Below are 20,993 nucleotides of genomic sequence, written 5' to 3' on the forward strand. Positions count from 1 at the left end.
AGTACATGTAATTTCCCTCCACAACCGAATCTGAAGACGCAAATACATTTGCGTCCAACGTTAATCTGTCCTCTATCAGATCCACCATGAATGGGTCGATAATTCCGTTCCTGAATATGCCGTGCCACCGTCTTTACATGGTGCACTTTCACGTTTTCCTGGCTCTGTTGAGTTAGGCCCTGATTTCTGCCATCGAGCCCTTTCTGCCTTCGGCCTCAGAAAGCTACAGCCTGGATCTGCATCCATGACCCTTACCTTACTCCCTGCGCGGCGAGCGGTGCCCGGCTCGGCCTGCTTGCCTGCCAAGACAATTTAGCCTTCAAGTTATCTGCTCCGCTCCTCGAAAATACATTCCCGTCTAGTGATTTAGGTAAACATCTCCCCAGCTGCAGAGCAAAGGGCCCGGCCTTTCTGTCTCCATGCACAAATTCATTGCTCCCGTTACCATGGTAGGCCCATGGCCCCTCGCATTACACGTAGACACGTAGACACATATGCACGCACTAGCAGTCAGTATAGAGTAGCCTCTACCCGACAGACCTTTCCTTCCAGATAAAAAGGTACTCCAAACACAAGATATCAGATATGATTTGGGTTTAGGTTGTTCTGACACGCCAGACTTCTGTCTCCCCTTATAGTGCTAAATGTCAAGTCCCCTTCACCCTCCAGTTCCACGTCATGCACACGTCATGTTGCCTGCGTGCGCATCAAGCCATATATTTCTGCTGACACTGCAGGATTCCTCTATGAATCCACCCACCTGTGACACTTTCATGTGACGTTTCTAGCACACACCTCCGTGTACGCCCTCGTGCACGCCTTCTGTTACGCACATGTGTTCTTATCTCGTTTCTTTCAGCTGTTACGCCTTCTGTATCCTTCACCATTGTATGCATTTACTATATATATTGTGCACTGTTAATAAAGCATTGTCTATCCCTTCCTGAACCTTCGTGGTAAAGGAACACGATACCATGGTTCGAACCATTCCATTACATGGAATAAAACCCTTATAAACTCAGACTCCACGGACTCTGCCTCTCATTTGATTGAGCTATTTTATTGAACTTATACCGCATAGAAATTCAGTATACGGTAAATCTTTATTTACCACACGCCGCTTGACGGGGTTATTCAGACCCCAGACATTCAGGGTCATAACCTTAAAAGTGTAAGGAGGCATAATGGATGGAGTGTGTGGAAGCATGGCCACTCTGCGCGGGGGCGCGGAAGGCGTGAGCACCCGCCCCAGCTGCAGTAGCAAAACAGCGGACAGAGAATAGTGTGTGCACCCGGAGCTCCCCTCGCTTGGTAACCCGCCGTGTGTGGCTGACACTGGGTGACCATGGGCTGCCCCGCGCATTGCTCAATCCATCCCTTCTTTTCCGCATGCGCACCGCTACCCCATCTGGCTAAAACAAGGCAAAGATAGACAGCAAAAACAACACATATCAGCACTGTACACTGGACGACTCCCACTCCCTCACCCAACTCCCGGATCCCACCCTGACATTCCCACACCCCAACTAGACCCCTTCCCCACACCCCCAATCCCACCCCCTTCTCCCCTCAAACTGTTCCAAAGGAACCATTGTCCAAGTCCGGTCCAGAACGGACAAGTCTATGGAAAGTCACAAAAGTGGACGTTCAGCCACCCCCCCCCCCCGCTCTCCCCCCCCTGCCCCCGGCCCCCGAAACCTGCAATTCCAATAGAGCGATGTCGATCTCCCCCCGGAGTTCTCCTCAAGCGGTCAGCGCAACTTCACCAGTCGCCGTCTCTCTTGCAACTCCTCTCACTGCACTGTCCATTTCCGCCCGGATTGTAGGCGAGTCAGGTCTCGCCGAAGAAGTGGAGTGTCGGCGGCCTGGGACCGACTGCCAGCCATCTCTGGTGACACGTTGACGGCGCGGGGTGGGTGCGTCCTCGTCGGTTGCTGTGATGCCCAATACCGCGCAGGTGTCTTGAAGGGAGCGCAGCTGATGCAATGTACCATTCCATCGGAAGATGAGTCGGAACGGGTGGCCCCAAGAGTACTGAGTGTCATGCTCTCGTAGGAAGTCAGTCGCAATTTTAAAGGACTTGCGCTTCTGTAGTGTGACCACCGAAAGGTCTTGGAAAAGGGCCACACGATGACCCCTGAACTCCAGAGAAGGCTTAGTTCGGGCCACCCGGAGGATCCTTTCTTTTAAGGGGTAATCCGGCAAGTAGGCTAGGAGGTCGGGAGGGGGCGCCGGGGTTCTGCGCCGCAGGCCCACCCTATGTGCCCTGTCGATTCTGACAAGAAAGTCGGTTGGCTCATCCAATATGTCTTTGAACAGTTCCTGCAGGTAGCCTGCTGCGTCCTCCCCTTCTTCTCCAAGAGGCACACCGCGGACCCGAATGTTATTCCTCCGAGAACGGTTCTCAAGGTCCTCTACGTGTGATTGAAGATCGATTTGTTGGTCCCGCAGCCGTATTACCTCTTGCTGAAGCTGCGTAAGTTCTTCATCCCGGGCGTGTCCGGCCTCCTCTACGGAGGTCACCCTCTCTCCCAGGCCATCGACCTCCCTCCGCATCTCTCGAACCTCCCCCGCCACCTCCTGTTTCAGTGTCTGAAAGTCTTCTCGGAGGGAGCTAAAGAGCGATTCAAGAAAGGACCTGGTGACTGGCGATTCTCCTCCACTCGCCCCCCAGGAGCTGCTTGAATGTCCTGGGGAGTGCTGTCCTCGATCTTGCCGCGCAGTGCCCCTGTACAGCATGTCTGGTAGGGTCCGATCACCCTTCTAAATCCCTTTATTGCCGGCCATCTTGAGCGCTATACTGGATTCCTCAGTCGTCACCAGCGATACCTGTGGTCGCCGCCCCTCCGGGCCACCGGCCAGGCGACCTGCCCCGGTCTCCTGAGTCCTCTGCGCTCGTATGCCGTCGCCCGCTGACTGCACAGTCTCAATCCGGCTACTCCTTGTGAGTCCGATCCCACGTGCCGGGCCCGGCTTAGCCACGGGCAATGAAGGCGAGGCGTTCCACACAGAGCAAAGCACAGCTCTGCCAACACTCCAATCCCCCACTGGGTTCACTGACCCCTTCTAGGGCCACCTCAACACTGTCCACCGCCACGCGGACCCAGTGGGGGCAGGGCCACACGTCCCGGGGTCAGTCGTGTCCCAATGTCAAGCTAGGTCCCCACGGGCAACACAGGGTCTGTAGGCCGCGGCTGTGGAGTGGCGCAAATCCCCCTGCAGGTAGGCCACACAGTTCTCCGCCGTCCGGTCGGACCCCACTCTTCACCGCTCCGGCCTTGCCCGGGTAGGGGGGTGGAACCCCATCCCCCCCGAGGGTTTCCAGCAGCCTCCGATGGGTGGATGCATCTTCCGGCCCCTCCGGCCTTCTAAACACCCACTGAGCGGCCGCCCGTTCCGGTGCCGCCTCCTCTGGGGCGAGGGCCGTTGCCGAGACAGCCCCCACCTCGGATCCGCCGAGCCTCCAGGCCAGATCTGGTCCAAGCCCTTCAAAACAGTACCCCCGTTCACCGGGGACCGGGGGGGGGGGGGGCAGCGCTGATTCGCCGCCCCGGCGGCTCTTATCGGACACGCCTTAGGCCTTCTGGGGGATGAAGCCGGGGCCTCGCGTGATTCGGTCGCCCCAGCGGCGGCCAAGGAAGCAGACCGCCCCGATTGGCTCCTCCCGCCCACTCTCCCCCACCGGTCCGTCTCTGCACTTTCCGCGGGCCCAAGCAAGCCGGGGGCCCCTCCCGGCGCCGCCCTGGTCCTCTTCGCGGCCGCGACTTGGCCTCACGTTGCGTCCGGGCCCGGCCCGTGTCCTCAGCCCTCCGCGCCCCCGCCGCCGGTGGTCCGCCAGTTGGGCCCCTCAGGGCGATAGGCCAGACCCGGCAGAGGTCTCCCACAGCTCCGGGTGGGCTCCGCGGCCGCAGTACAGCTCCACAAGCTCGGTCCACACCGCAGGGCGGACCCGGCTCCACTTCCGGCCGGAGTCGAAGGTCGGCCCTGTCCCCGGCCCGGCGTCCGGAGCTCGCCGATCGTGTCCCCAAGCTTCCTTTTGTCTCGGGATCAAGGCACCTGAGTCCCCACCGCTTTCCGCTGCCGCTAGATAGTAGCGTGGGGGGAGATCAGCGTTAATTCAGCAGCCTAGGGGCCCAGGCTCGGAGGAGATCGCGGCAAGTGCGACCGCTCACTCCCCCATCTTGGCCACGCCCCCGATTTTGGACTTTTTGAAGAAATAATGTCCTGAGTTTAGATATTGCTCAACAAGACAATACAATCTCAAATTATACTTCCCCACATCTATTATAAACAACACATTGGAAATTAGTCTTTCAAGCAAGCACATAGGCCATAACCTAGATGTTGATTTGAGTCATTAAAACAGTTTCCTCTGTAATTGAAGCACTCTATGATGCTGTCATATAAATCCTAAAGTTAGGTATTTTATGAATGTACTGATCAGAGTTTGTGATTCTGTCCAAGTACAAGGTCATAAAATGCCAGTCCTCCCAATCTATGTTCAACAGTTTAATAAAATCCCAATTATTTTTAATCTTTTGGCTAGCAAAGGAAACTGTTTCTTACCTAAGAGTCAGATCACCACAAAGGGGCTTTTGCATTTGATCATTGAGTAAATAGTTTTACAGTTTTATTTGAAAAGCATATGGGAGGTGCCTAACTGCACCACAGACGATCAAGATACAGTAAGTGGACAAAACTGAATGTGGTTAATAAAGCGCATTTGGAATTAATAATTGTATTCAAAGCTGTCCAACATTATTATTAGTTAGCCTACAATAATTAAATTACCTCCTTAAAATGTTCAATGTGTGCTCAAAAATAGACTACTTAGATGTTGCATCACCACTTGTTTGAAGCTGCAATTTCTTTAATTACATAAGGCTATAATATAATAAACTTCATTCATTGTTCTGTAAAAGTAGTACAAGCCCATATGAATGATAAAGATGTGATATACAAATCCTGTTTTTTTTAAAATAACAACAGTGGTCCTTAAAAAACATTTTAGAACATTTGAATAAATATAGTCTGCAATAAGTTCTATATTCCACAGTGTCCAGCCGGACACACAAATTGAATCAATTAAATGTATAAAGTATTTTCAAGAGCAACCAACAATAAAGTGGGATACAATCCTGCATCCAGGACATGAGACCATGACAAACAAACAAATAAACATTAGGATTTTCAGGCAAAAGAGAGAGGAAGCTTCTGGTCAATGTAAATACAAAACAAGCTATCCATAATAGTTATCACACTAATGTAACACAATGGTTGTCTGTGTGAAACTTTTCAAGAGGTCGACGACGTTTCGATCCCTTTGGACGTATAATGGGATCATCATCAGGACTGTTTAAATCACATGACTAAATATTAGAGCTGCCTGTGAAGAAAGGGGGGGAGAAAGGCAAAGGTAGCGTTTGTGAGGGGGGAATACAGCTTGTTTGAACACTCGTATAAAACGTGGCCATGAACTGTGAGGAAGGTGGAGGCCTTGGTGTTCTATAGCGTAAAACATGCAATGATGCATGGTGGAAAAATCATCAGTAAAGATTAACAGAAGTGTAGTGCCCTGGAGCCAAATCCTGGTAGCACAGCAGAACATAACCTCTTTTCCACCAATCTTTGTTTTCTTTCCTCTTTTATTTATTCTTCTTTATATTGTTCAATTTCAAGTGCAATTTAATTTTTTTTATGATTCTTGTCGTTTAACCATATATGCTAGAGCTTGGCACCATATGGCAGATGATTCTCAAATGTTGGTGTCTTTTGAAATGTATCATATATATTGGGTGCATTCTTGTGACAAGAGTTCAGTGTCATACAATTATCATTTATGTATAAACTATACTAACAATCATATTTCTAATTATGGTGTTAGTCAAAATTAAATTTTCAGTTGCAAATATTGCTTATCGTTGTAAACTTAATAGAATGTTCACCTCAACCCTCTTTGAATGTGATTAGTAGGTGTTGCCTGCTTATGGGGTCCTCAAAAGGGAGTAGTTGGATTAATCATATTGCTTATTTTGTATATTCGTAATTCTTGTGTCCTTTTACTTATGATGGAAGAAGATATGACTTTCATCCATGTCTTACTAAGAATGGGCGTAAGTAATATTAGTAAGGCCTTTTTTCTCTATATAACTATAAATTGAATTCTGCAAATCCAATTTCTTTAATCAAAGAATGCATGTTAAGACAGATGATGATGTTATGTTGATAATGATTTTTTTTAAAGGTGGCTATGACTATACACATATTTTTAAAAGCATGTTTTTGTTCGAGTTCTATTTGAGTAAAATATCAGTATTTTTATTTATAGCTGAATAAAGAAAACGAGTGTGGCAATTTGAGTGAGGGTAACATTCTATTTTTTGTATTAACAGAGCTACAATGATTTTGGGGATATCATTAAAGAAACTCTGAGCCGGACAAGACAGAATAACAGAATACAAAGTGCAAAGACTCTGATTCTCTGTTTGCAGCAGGTATGTATTATACTTGGAAAATAATTTTTAATAAATATAATATATCTGTTAAATGCATTCTATTGCCACGATGAAGCAGAGCATTGAAAGGTAGAATTTTGCTAAATTGGGCATCTTATGACAAATAAAGATGAATTAGAGAAATATATTTTGATTAAAGAGAACACGCCGCATTTTTTGAAAATTGTATTCAAACAGATTTGTATGCTGTTATTATCCAGAATTGTCAGAATGGTCAGGGAGAGTAAACACTCAACAATCTCAAATGCATCATACATGCATAGGTGGCTTCTTGTTTTCTGGTAAAGAAGGGCAATCCCATAGTTTTAAATGTCACAACCTGCATAGTCTGTTTTGCTGGTCATTGACCATCTCTGAATTTACATTAATAACTCTGTTCTTCATAAATTCTATCCCAATTATACACAGTATCATTGTACTTGGCAAATGTACCTCATTTGATTGTTATCAATTTAATTTATTCAAATAATTTCCTGTATTTTAATAACATTGTTATTATACCAACATTTTCAAAATCTTTTCTTCTGTCATTTTCAATTGTATCTCTTCCTAAATTGTAACTATATCCAAGTTTAGCTCGTGAGCTTCCATCATTAATTCTTTGTTGTTAATATGTTAAAATCCCAGCTACTATAGTTGGGTATTATGTGACATTTCTTGCCAAAAGACATTTAATATTTTCATAAAGGTGGTTTCACTGAGATTCTGAGACCCCTTGGTATCCGTTGTGGTATTTAGTCAAGGTTACCACATCTAGGGGCTCATTACGATGTCAGGTGGAAAGCCTCCTACCTACAGTTGGGAACTGCTGGGCCGCATCGGAGCCGTTTCGGGTTGACTCGGTCAGTTTCCATTCCAACCCCCCCAATTACGATGTTCGCGATTGGAATGTAAACTACGTGGTCATTCTGAATCGGTTTCGAGCAACTCACGGAGTATCCCTGTTGGTTGGAACTGCATCATACACCCCTATGGACAGCATTTCTGCCCTCAGGATTACGATGTCAATCTCCAACAGCCTTTCTGCTTTGGCCTGTCCGACACGGAAAGGATGGCAGAAAGTGACTTTGGGGGCCCCTGGCCGGGCCCACAAGGCCCTGCGGCCTACGGTTGATGGTTAGTGGGTACCTGAGGGATCCCCCTGTAAAACCCTGCACTGTGTGGCAGGCGCCCTGGCGGACCTGCGACAGGGTGCAGGGTTTTCCGCAAACCCCCCATTTCCCCATAGGAGCCTATGTTACGGGGGTTGTTGGGCGGAACACAAGCTCCCATAGGGAACAACGGGATTCCGACCGAACAGTGCTCAGTCGCATTGTAACCTGGAGGTCGGAACCGCCGACCGCAAGTCGGTCGGTCCCGATTCTGAGTCGGTGTCGGGCAGGGCTTTCCGCCCAATGTCGTAATAAGCCCCCTAGTGTCCCCTAGTGTCCGCTTAGTTGCATCTCTTTCACTTACATTTCAACAGATTCTAATTGGATTGTTCCAATGTGTTTAGTGTTGACTCTGATAATTTGTCTTTTATGGATCCCAATAGTTAATGCATTTTGACATAGGTTAAATGGTAATCTTGCAGTAATATTTGAAAAATCAACAAAAGCCAATTGACAATTTGCAGAATCTGTTTGTCAATGCTCCTTAGGTGCTTAGAAGTCATTCGTATTGAACAATTACGAGTTTCCCAATGCAATTTTACTTTAACCTCCGTCATAATTGCAAATACATTTCAGAAGTGCCATTATGAGTGCAAAAAGCTCACTTTCCAAATTTTCCCTCATTTGTATTCTAATTAATACATATGCTCTTATTTCTAAAAATGTATTTCATTTTTTAAATGCATATCTAACTTTACACCATATGCATTTGATTCATCATAATTAAATATAGACATTAAAGCATACTTCACATTTAACCAAAGTCTTCTTACTCACCTCCTCCTGTCATGATGGTTAAAGCAAGTCCACACTCAACTGCAGCAATCACCTACCTTAACTGCAATGGCAGCTCTTCGTTATTTTCTGGTAAAGAATGACAATCTTGGGACCAGTTAAATCATGGAACCTGCTCTCTGTTATTTTTTTTATTTTTTTTTTAAAACCTTTATTTGACATTTGCAATCAAATACAGACAAGGGCCTACAACCCCCAGGGCTGGCCGCTAATCATAGGATCTCAATTCACAAAGCGCATCGGTTGCAAAGGTAATTCAATTTAAACACAGGATAGGAGGTTTTCATTTTTAAATAATAAGTAGAAGAGTCAGGTATCGCACAGTGTCTCGGATCGCAAAAGGGGGCGAGCAAAGAAACAACGTGTCCAAAAGAAACTCGCTATCAACTAAGTCAACGGAGTTAAGACGTGAGTCATCAGGATAAACTAGCGCATTTTGTTCGTCGACTCCATCAGTATTGTCCGCCCCAGAGCACCAAAACCTCGAATAATCAGATATAGAGACCAGGATGTAGGAAAGCCGAACCCACTACACTAACCCGAAAAAAGAGAAGAAGACAAGGGAAGAGAAGGAAGAGAGGAGGCCATAGAACAAAAATAAAAACGAACACCCATCCCCACACCCCCCCACCCTGTACCCCTGCTGATGACTACGGCCACCCCCCTCGCAGCGTGCCTGTTGCCCAGTAATAGAACCCAAAATATAGAAGAAGAGAAAGAAAGAAAAGGCAAAAAACCCCACTCGGTGAGGGAGATCGGAGGAGGGCATGTTTCTACGGACTCCCGGTCTCCTTCCCCCGTCATGACCAACCCCGCCCCGGACTTTGTTAGATCAAGAAAACAATCCCATTAAACCTATACGACAATGAGAGACCCAGATAACAATCTCAACCCTGGCCCCGTCTATCAAATGCACTAAAGTCATTAATTAAAGAAAGCCCTTTCCACAAATCCCTGCAAGAGTCCACAGAACAGGAGCAAACAGATGAGAAAAATGCGGCAGTTCTCGATGTGGATGGTTGGTGACAATGTTGCCCCTCCCCGTCTCCGAAGCCAAGCTGCAACCCATCCGCCATCTTGAAAGACCGACAGGGGAGGGGAGTCGACAAGGTCCAAAACTGCAAAGGATAAAGAGTAGAAAGTTCCAGAATGGGGATATCCTGAAAATGTTCCAAGGGATACACAATCGGGGGTTCCGACGGCTCCATAGGGCGATCGGGCACAGTACATTCAGGTAGATCCAGTATAGTAAGAGCAAACCCTGCTTCCAGTGCCGGGTCAAAACAAGTCTCCGAGACATATATTGAAATGCAGGCTGGTTGCCGGGGCGCGGGTGTCGAGTCAGGATCCGCTCTCTGGTCTGTGAGTCCATCAGTCGCAGACAACAAACTGCAAGTCCGGACTACAATGGTTCCCTTGAGTGCCATGAGTGCCTCCAGCACCGTTCGCAGTGACGGGCCAGTTCGAGCCTGCTCCGCTAGCTGCCTTTCTTCCTCCAACATGGTGGTCCCCACGGAGTGGCGCCTTCTCCGGGGCAAAAATTAGACGGAGCAGGAGTAAGCCATGAGGGACTGAAGGTTAGCAAGCAATAATACGCAGCGAGGTACCGACCCGGGGGGATCGACGATGCGATTGTCGAACCCCCGGTCAGGGACCCCCGCGACACGTCGCCGTGTGTCTCTCGTCGCCTCACCTACTGTAGGGCACCGGGCAGTTGGCGGTAGCAGACCAATCAAAAGTCCGAATGTTCCAGAGAGCGGACCCGACCACATTCAGCAGTCCGTTGTTATTCAACTCGGACCCGGCAGAGCCCGCACTCGAGACCCCGGCGTCCCCGCTGGGTTAGGCCTCAGACGACCATCGACGTATCTCCGCTCCACAACGGCGGAGAAACTCCGGGATTGCACCACTAGAAAGCAGGTCAGATCACACACACGGATCCGGTGCGGGTAACCAGGATAGTCAACAGGATAATAGACCGAAAGACAGAGGTTGGCGGAGCCGGGAGACTATGCGGCCATCTTGGTTGGTGTCGTAGCTCCTCCTCCTGCTCTCTGTTTATACAAAAAACAGACAAACGCTGCTATCTTTCAGGATATCTCTAAAAACCTGGCTCTTTGCCAACTAGAGTCATATTTACTACTTTCACATTTGCAACCTTTCTAGGTCCTGCTGCCACTAACGCCTAGACGCCCTAGGGCATTTGTGTGCTATACAAGTTCTCAAATAAAATCAAATTCCGTGGCTGAAACATCACATTTGAAGTATTCCATTTTCCCTGTTCATTGACCATCTCTGAACTTCAAAATGCAGGAATATTTTTTCTTTATTTGATCCCTTCAAGTATAGTCTATTCACTACTTTGATATTAATGTTAGTCAGGCAGTGCTCAGGGAATTCTAGACAGATAGTCCTTAGCTCATATGTCCCTGACTTGAGACCAGATTACAAATGGGATAGAGCAGTATCCCTCCCATAGAGGGATACTGCTTCATTTAATTATAACTGGCCTGGTGGTCCTGCACCGGCTATGTGACAAATATGTCTGAATAGCTGTGCAGCCCCATATCGTGAGTATGAATGTATCTCTAGTGTCCAAACAGCGCTGGGAGGCTGCCCTCTCTATGTAATGCTGGTGGTCCTTGTGATAGTGGACTTGATTAAGTACCTTGAATTGGATCAGTCACAGTCATGCCTTTGTGGCTACTATCCTCAGATGCATCAGGGCCACCTCACAGGCAACATCCTCTAGCTCATCCATGTCCACCCCACCAATAAAGATCACTTCTGATCCATGAGCCAAAAGAAATGTCCTCACTTGGTAGTAGTGAATATAAGAGCACGTGGATCCCCAGTAATCATGCAGCTAGATAAAGGACCATATCATAGCCTAAAGCCACAATGCCTCATCAAATAAAGGTAAACCCAGGCTTTGATGAAAAACTGTCGACTTTCAAAGTCACCAACATTTCTAGATCCACCACAAAGTGCTTCTTGGGGGCTTTGTCTGACTGGCCTGGCTAAAAGCAATAAATAAACCTAATTTCTATGATCATTGTTGTGTCCATTGGTATCTCCAAGCTCAACAGGAATACAGGCTGAAGTGATGAAATAAGTTAGGGGGGTCACGTTTCTTTTTCACTCTCCGATGTATTGTGAATTTTTAATCCCTCTCCAATCCAGGACAGTTCCTGCAGATACTTTTATTTCTAAGGGCCTGAGTACAATCTCGCTAGGAAGGCCTCCAGATGGGTTCAGAACAAGCAAATCCGATTCTGAGTATATGTTTCAAACCGAATCGTCCACCGTTCCAACAACAAAGTACGATGCAAAGTTCTCGTCCGTATCGATCAAACTGTTTCTGAACCCGAACCTGTCAGGCCGACTCATATTCAGCCGAATCGTGCAGCGCAATGGAGCCAGCTTCCGAATTAGCGAGTACGAGGCACGATTCGGACAGCCATATCGACTCGGTCTCAGCGAGACAAAACAGCTGTGGGAATCAGACTTTGGGGGGCTGTAGCAGGCCCCCTTCACCCGGGGCTCTCTGAATCGGTCTTATGGGGGTACCCATGGGCCCCCCTTTTCCATGCATGCCCAGTGTGGCGGGCACCATGGGTGTACTCCCCCCCCCTTTTTTTCTTTGGGAGCCTGTGTACGCGTTCAGTATACAAGCTCCAATAGAGTGGAAGTCCGAGCGAACTGAGTCCGTCACCATACAGGTGCATCATACTCGGTTGCTCGGTCTCGCAGAGCACAATTCGCTAGTAAAGCCCTCTGGATCCAAGTCGTACGGAGGGCTTTCCTAGTGAGATCGTACTCGGGCTCTAAGTGTGCCTCACATATGCTTCTGCCTGTGGACCCATTTTAAACTACACTTATCTTAACAGTTAATTGCTACACATGAGATTCGTGGCTGATGGCTGTGTAAAGACACCCTCCCCCCACCGCCTCACCGACTTCCCATATTCTAACTTGCCAATTGTTCTCTGACTTTCCTCCATTCTCTTTTCTGATTTTGTGTGGAGTTTACCATCTTTTCTAAAATAAATGTGTCTTATAGACAACTTTTCTATGTTGATAACTTTTTTTTATTTCAAAGTATTTTATTGAGTTTTACGGTACAATCGCTCTTCATCTACAGGATACAAGTAATTCTTGGTTACAGAGTTTTGGTTACATTTCAGGTTATACATTTGTTCTCCTGTGTGTCATATATTGTCTTGCTAAGAGTTGAAGAAAAACTGTGTAATCCTGTTCTTCTATTGATAAATTCCTCTGTGTCATGTTGTAGCATTATATTTGAAAGTGTGAAAAATGTATTTTTAATATGTGGTGATTATATTGAATTGTTCTATATTTGAGCCTTTTTATATTTGTAAAATTTTCCAAATAAAGACAATTGGCAGAAGTGTAAGTTATGATGTCCCTCAGAAACCAAAGGACCATGGATCAATATTAATTGTTTATATAACAGAGTATTGCACTAAGAACTGGTGCTTTACTGATGGGTCTCCATTTTTTTACAACTATACTACCAAGCAAGCTTTGCTGGCCGGGGCATTCATTATGCTTGGGAAGATTCCTCAGTGAGTTACTGACTGCGGACATCTGCTTTGACCCACAGCTAATGTGTTCAATCCTGACAATGCAAGCTCATCTTTCCATCCTTCCAAAGGCGTGAAACTGAGCGTCATTGAATTTATTAATAATAACACCTTTTATTTACAGCACTTATACATGATGGACTGAAATGCTACATAAAAGCAATTTTTTTAATTGTACACACACAAAGACAAACACCCCGTTTTCAGGGTCATAAGTGCTATTCGATTTTCAGAATGACCTAGCCCGATTAAACTTAGGAGTCAAACTTGTTCTTTGTGCATGAATAGACATATTAATACAGACTCCTAGTGCTGCTGCTCATTGAAGGCTGCGCCCTAACATAGTTACACATGGCTTATTCCAATCCAATCTTTATTTCGATCTATTAGATCATAAAAGATATACAGACAATCAAAGTCATCATAATTTAAACAGATCAATAAAACATTTGTTATAAAAGTTGGACTATAACATATGAGTCAATTCATCCTCTAGAAAGCTTAAGATCATTAGTAGGCTGAAATTATTAAAAATCCACCTCCGCCTTCAAGAGGCGGGTGCGAGCGAGCCACATTGCTGTTAAATAGTTTGCCACTGCGAACACAATTGGGGGTGATCCATCAGTCTTTAGGATTCTGTACGCAGGGAGGAACTGTCTGAAGCCCAGATTTTTAAGAAGGGGGTAAAGCCAGTATTTCCAGATTTTTGGTAAGCTTTACTGAAGAGTACCACATGTAAGTCATTTTCTTGGAAATGCGCACATGCCGGGCAGTGCTCTGTGGTCGGAGGCAAAGACCAAGAACTGGTGAATGACCTGAGGGGTAGTGTGCCATACCTCCACTGCAGAAATAACTTCCTGGTTAGCACAGGGGTCATGCCATCCAGAACACATTCCAGGGTGTAAAAGTCTTTGCATTGAATGAATAGGTTCGTTAAGGAACCCTCACGCGTGCTATCCAAAGCAATAGTAAGCTTTAGGTCGTAGTAAGCTTTTGACAGTGCTTTGCGTGGAATCCTGCTACTTGCGTTTGCCGGATCAGTCCAAAGTTCTGGTAGACCTAGGCTCTCGCATGACCTTTTTATGTAGCTTAACCATGGAATGTGGGTGGCATTTGGTAAGGTTAAAAACTCCTGGAGCTCAGTCCTATAATGAATGAATTCTTGGCTGCTCCATAATCGTCGCCAGAAAGTTAATGGTTTGAGTCCCAGTTCTTCTGCAATTGGCCTAATACCCAAGTCCAATCTCAGAGGGAGTAACGGCGTGCTTGCTGGAAGAGCTACCAGCTGCCTGATGAATTTGTTTTCCGTAATCATCAGGTTTTGGGCAGAAGTGTGGCCCCACAATTCGCCCCCATAGGTGACTGACCCCGGTGCCTGAGATTTATAAATTTGAATGACAGGGCCAAGTGGACGATATGTTGATTTGTTCACCATCCTGGAGATACCACCCGCTATCTGCACCAGTTTCATATTAGCCTTAGTCTGGTGTGTCATATTCTCATTTAGGGTTACCCCTAGATACTCAAATGTAGAGACCCTCTCTAGTCGTACTTGGCCAAGCAAGGGATTAGGGCGTGTTGAGGGAGTGGGTTTTAGGATCATGTATTTTGTTTTAGAGGCATTGATCTCATGGCCCCTCTCCGTACAAAATTTAAAAAACCCATCCAGTACCCGTTGTATTCCCATGGGGCATTTCGACAACAGCAGGGTGTCATCCGCAAACATGATAGCGGGCACCCTGCTGCCATTCAATTTGGGAGCATCAATGTCGCCAATCCTGGTCAGGTGGGCGATTACCCCGTTCACAAAGAGGCAGAACAGGGTCGGTGCGAGCACACAGCCCTGTCTCACCCCTCTGTTAACGGGGAATCTTTCGGTTAGGTTCCCATTTCTGCCACACCTGACACGCGCAAAATTATTCCGATGTAATTTCATCAGAATGGAAAGAATGTCTACCGGGACGCCTAAATCAGCAAGCACACTCCATAATTTTGATCTTGGCACCAAATCGAAGGCGGCTCGCAAGTCCACGAACACCGTGTACAAGCTGCCCCCCTCGGTTAGTGCGGTCCTCCAATAAATGAGGTTTAGGCGGAATATCTGGTCAGTTGTAGACACCCCCCTTCTAAATCCCGCCTGATATGGGCTCAGAGTAGCAGTTTCCTCAAGCCATTTCTGGAGGCGATCTAATATAAGCCTACCAAAAAGCTTCTGGGACACATCTATAAGGCTTATGGGCCTGTAATTGGCTGGGAGCAGAGGCGAACCCTTCTTAAATATAGGAACAACCTCTGCGCCCAGCCAAGTACAAGGCACCTCCATGCCCTTCAAGACAGCATTTAATATTGCCAATAAATAGGGGGCCCATACATCAGGCTCTTGTTTAAAGAGGTCGCCTGGGAGGCCATCCAGCCCAGGCACTTTGCCTGATGACAGGCCCGCAATAGCAGCTCGCACCTCCTTTTCTGTAAAGGGGTCCCCCTCTAGATGACTGGATGTGGTTGGCGGTGAGCAGCATGTGGCCCTAACTTCCATTGTGTAGAGGGACTGAAAGTGCTCTTGCCATACCCTTGGTGCAATGTTCGGTTCTATTGCCGATGCTAAATCCTCGGATCCCGTGTTGACAATTCGCCAGAACTTACGGGAATCCCTGGTAGCTAGAGAACTAGAGAGTTCCTCCCATTTGTCTTGATCCCATTCAATCTTGGCATGGGTGACCAATTTCTTATATTCCCGTCTTCTGGCCTGTATCTCCAGTCTGCTTTTGCCCTCCTTGATGCAGGACAAGAGATCTCCCTTCGCCTTGCGACAAGCGGCATTATACCATGTGTTGTGGTAAGACCCGCCACCTCTGCTGTGTCCCTTAGAAAAGAGGTCTGCCGCCAAGGTCCTAATGAGTTCCTCATGTACCAGCCACAGTGATTTGTGAGTTTCCTGGGTTCTGGATTCCTCACTTAGTATACCCACTTTTTCCAATATTGGAATGAGTCTAGTATAAAGCCTGGGGAGCTTCTCTCTACTAGTGACTAGTTTTTCCCACCTTACTCTCCTTCTGTTATTTTCAAGGAGAAGCCCTGGATTTGCCACCACCGTGACATGGTCCAACCCTCCTGGTCAGGGAGAGCATAGTCCAATTCTAGGGCGTTGTGGTCGCTATCTACTCTATCTATCACCCTAAAATCAATGATATGCGACCATGAGACAGTTGGACTAGAACATAATCCAGTCTAGACTCCCTGCCCACTCTATTAAAGGTGTGTTTACTGGTAATATCGGATTTGGTGCGCCCATTGCAAGCCTTGACACCATGTTTGAGGGTTAGGGCAGTTTGAGGGTTAGGACTTATTACTTTTTGGGTGAATCCTAATATGTTAATATTATATTTCTTTTGGCATCTACTGTAGAACATCAATGGACAATAGCGTTTATTATAGATATGATCTAGAATTGTGTGGTCGATACTAGTTTGGATTAGAGGCCTCTGGTAAACTCCAAAGACATGTCAAACATTTGGATATGGGAAGGATTTGGGAGAATAGAGAATGAGAGAAAAATAGAGAAAGGGGGAAGGATAAAGAGAGACAAGGAAAGAGAGAGATTCCGATCTATTCTCAAAATGTAAATGGTGAACATCTTAAGAATATATGTGCAGGGGCCTCAACCCACTCTAACTCAGGTAGTCAATTTGGCAATGTCTCTTGGCAACTCACCTTAAGCTTAGTTTTGAGAATCAGTGGTATCCCATTCCAGTGTACACTGCAGCACTTTCTGCTCTAGCATCCAGAGGATTTCTTCGCTTTGTGTGATAGTTACTTTCAATTCCTGTTCTTCTACCTGAGGAACTATGGAGTCTCTCCTCCCCCTACCAGCATTTGTTGATTCAATGCACAGTTTGATTCACTGCACAGTTTGAATAACTTGGTATTCATTGATATTACCACAAATAACTAAGCTTGTATGTTTCCAGCTTTTTCAGGAGCACATTGAAGCCTCTGGCAGTAGCAGCGAGTCGTCTAGCTCCTCTTCTAATTCTTCCTTCAGTAACATAAAAGAACTGGCTCGGCGTTTCTCACTCACATTTGGTTTGGACCAAGTGAAATCCAGAGAGTCTGTCGCTATGATGCACAAGTAGGTGTTGCATTCATTATTGATAACCAACCTTTGTCTTTTTTTTTGTAATTCTTTTTATTAACAATTCGAGTCGACTTCACAGGTTACAACAAAGAAGGCAGAAACATTGAACCAATTCTTGTCATGATGGCTACTTAGGTACATCTCGATAATTAACAATTTCTATGGAACACTTGGATCTTCTATATCTGGAACAATGGGGGTAACACAGATATTGCCTCTATATGCATTCCATTTACTCCAAATGGAGGACCACTTTCTAGGGCTTCCCCGTGCCACATAGACAGTTTTCTCACGAAGCATGCACCAGTCCATGTCTGTCTTCCAAGAGCCTACCTAATTTGCACCTTTATCTTTTTTGAATTAATTGAAATAATCCTCTTTTTGTTAAAGTGGCAGACCATGTTTGGATGGAAGTGTTCCCCGTGTGTTAAACTGTGTGTACCTGCCCTAAGTACATGATTGCATGTCACACTGGTATGAATAGTTTTTGCTTGGTCCTGTTACCATTTTAATGTAGCATGCGCACAGAATCCTATGCCTGTTCATTATAGTGATGTGAGAACCAGAATCTGTTCTGTGAACTGGATGGGTGCACCAAGCAGAGGTGTGAGGGCATCACCTAAAGTACACCCTTCTTGCTGGAGGAGCTGAGAGTTTGCCTAGTACCTAGAATCCTGCCTGCTGAGTGAGGAAATCAGAGTGTCAGGCCCTGTAGAAGGAGAGACTGTCTAGGATGTAAAGCCCAGCGCATTCCAGGTATGAAAAACACCCCGAAGAAGTTGGCTGCTAGTGGGAGCGAAACCAGGAGTGGAATCTTGTTGTGAAATGCACCAACCACCCTCCCAAGTAAGAGACTGCATCATGTCATCCTGCACCATGCTTCGTGCCTAAAAGGCTAGTGTTTCCAATGCCTGGCATCAAAGCTGACACAAGAGGAACTACCAACATTGCTGAGAATAAAGCAATGATTCATTCGGAGGTTGAAGCGGGTCATCCTGTAGACCAGTAAGGCATTATTATGCTAAAAAGGCCTCCCTTCCCCTTTGTTATAAAAGATCTAACAATGATGACAGGATAGCTGGGATGCTGATTCAAGAATTCCCTCCTTTGAGAAAACATTCTACCTGTACAGATGTTCCCTATTGTACTTGCAACATCTCCGGAGAAGGTCATTCTTGAAAGTGTGTTTCCGTAGTACACTCGTGCTCAGTGCTGTTGAATAGTGCCAGAACTGTGTGACGATATGCTGTTATATAGTGTGTTATTATGCAACCTACTTATTATGTCCTAATGCTTCATTTGATGTTCCACTGTTTCACATTAATGTGGTAACTGCTGGCTCTTTCGGCTGTTTACGGTTGCCAGGCAAGCCCTTATTATTCATATCACCAGTTGAGATGTATTTTATCAAGCGGTTATGCTCTACCGTTAGAACTGCGACTTGAACCATCTGAAGTCCTGTTCAGGAAAAAGCTCAAAACCCACCTTTACAGCAGGTAGCCTTCCGTGGGAGGGGGGGGACAGCCACTTCACTTACTACAGCGCGGGGACACGCCAGTGGCGTAACCAGGCGCTTTACAAATGCCCAAAATCAAATATGTTCTCCCCTTCTTTGTTTGTTATGCCCCAATGGATTTAAAGTTGCTCACATTCCTCATGTGTGCACTCTTTAAGCCTCTTCATGGTTGTTCTTTCTGCCTCCTTTTCCTAAAGAAATGCTTTTGTGTCACAATATTATAGGTAAGGTGGATGAGCAAGTTACAGCCCCTCTCTGTTAACCTGTCCTGCACCACATTTTACACAGACCAGCTAGTTTTATGGAGGCAAGCCTCTTTCATTCTGAAGGTAGTGACTCTCTTTCATCTTGGTCAGAGCATCACTCTTCCTTCTTTTATTGCTCTGCCTCACCACTCCAAGGAGAAGGAGATCCAAAATGGGCTCTAAGCTTCTACATTGATCGTACCAAAGGGAAACAGGTGTACAATCTGCTGGTAACCGATTCTCTGGAGCAAAGAAAGGCAAGGCTGTGCAAAAAAAAAGACCTTCTTCCTCTGGCTCGTACTTAGCATTAAGATCTGTTATGCACTCGCGCAAAAGCAACTTGTGATGGTTTATAGGCTCATTCTACCAGCGCCAAGGTTGCTACCACTGCGTTGACACACACACATTCTGTCCCAATTGTCAAGTTGCTACTTGGGTGTTGCTCCATTTTTTTACTAGGCCCTATTGTCTGGACAGCCAGGCCCACCTGTCCAATCGATCCTTCTGGACTTTTTGGTTTGAGACAGTTTACAGTCCCACATCCTAAAAGGTACTGATCTGATATCTATTCAAAAGGTGAGCAATCTGTGGTTAGAAGTCTCTATCAGAAGAATAAGTCACTTACCTTCAGTAATGCACTTCTGGTAGAGACTCTATAAAACACCAGATTCCTCACCGTCTTTCCTGCCTTGCCGTTCTGTGCACTGGATTTTTTCATATAAATAGGTTCTATCTTAAATAGCTGCACACTGGTCACGATTGATTTGATTGGCTCTGGATCTGCGGGCAGAGACCTGTCCGAAAGCAACTGATGTCAGCGCTTGGGTTGCTCCTATATAGGCCTGCACACCTTAATTCAGAGGTGGAACATTGTCAACATGGTAATGCAGACAATTTTCCGGATCCATCCGACACCTGGGGAATATTCAAAAGGTGAGGAACCTGTGGTTAGATTGAGTCTCTGCAGAGAAAGCATTACCGAAGGGGCAAATAACTTGTTCAACAAGGTTGTGTTGTAGCAAGTTGTGTAAAGGTGGGATTGGTGTACCCCCGCCCTTCCTGTCCTGTACTTTAATTGCCTAGTACTAAAAATTCAGATGAATGTTGGCACAAAACACAATACACTTATGGATTGTATCAATAGATCTATGTATTGTACCAATTATGTTTTTTTTGGTGAGGTTTTTATGACTAATGATGTTTGGCTTTCCCTAATTATTACTGTCTTTTATTTCATGATTGTGCTGATAGAGATGGGATTGAATTTGCATTTAGAAAAGTGGCTGCAGTGGAAGGAAATGCCCCTCCTAATTTGGCCTTTCTCCTGGTCATCAGTGAATTCTCCAACAAACTACTGAAACCTGACAAGAGACTAGTGTAAGTTATCTTTATTGTATGTGCTGCCGCTGAACTGTACGGACGTCACCCATTCTATGCAGTGTCTATGGAAGAAACTTGTGGCTCTGTGTTCTGTGGTGAATAACTGTACTGGTGTTTGTGTTTTGTAGTTGATTGTAAAGTGGTGGTAGAGGGAAAAGAATAGTCTTACACTGTAGTTCAGAGCAGCAGAGCTCCGGTGAGGTTGCTACAGGGTCAGAAAATGCTAAAGACAAACAACATGGTGGGAAATTGGTGGTCTCTGGTTTCTCAGAATTGATGGACATAATGTAGGGAAATGCACCCTGCTGTGACAATGGCCTTTTCATAGTTCCTTTTAAGTGATCTATCTGTGGAGGGGCCAGGCCAACACTTGGAAACTCATCCGGTCTTCACTGTAGGATCGCGAGCAGGAAAGGAGCAGGACTGTCTCAGAAATTACCAGTCTAGTGAAAAGTGACTTTACAATCTAATTTATAAAACAAAGGCCCCTCCTTCTTTCTTGAGGATATCGATGAAGTAAGCAGATCCACTGTGTACTGCAGTTTGTGGTTGTCTCCCTCTGTCTGGATCCACTCAGTGAGGTTACGAAATCACCTGATGCCAGAGTCCAATTCCGAACAAGCAGGCAGTCCATCTTCTCTGTCGATGA

General features: G+C 46.0%; 1 protein-coding gene across 1 annotated transcript in view; it reads left to right on the forward strand.

Annotated features, from left to right (window-relative positions):
• Nucleotides 1-20,993, forward strand: part of LOC147697138 (cohesin subunit SA-2-like) — a 741,253-nt gene that overhangs the window by 620,408 nt on the left and 99,852 nt on the right. The window contains exons 26-28 of the mRNA XM_086934206.1: nt 6,393-6,494; nt 17,037-17,197; nt 20,216-20,341. Coding sequence (XP_086790332.1) covers nt 6,393-6,494; nt 17,037-17,197; nt 20,216-20,341 — 389 coding nt within the window. The remainder of the gene's footprint in view (nt 1-6,392; nt 6,495-17,036; nt 17,198-20,215; nt 20,342-20,993) is intronic.

This window comes from Lissotriton vulgaris, chromosome 8 (assembly GCF_964263255.1).
Source record: "Lissotriton vulgaris chromosome 8, aLisVul1.2, whole genome shotgun sequence".
In the NCBI taxonomy this organism is placed as follows: domain Eukaryota; kingdom Metazoa; phylum Chordata; class Amphibia; order Caudata; family Salamandridae; genus Lissotriton; species Lissotriton vulgaris.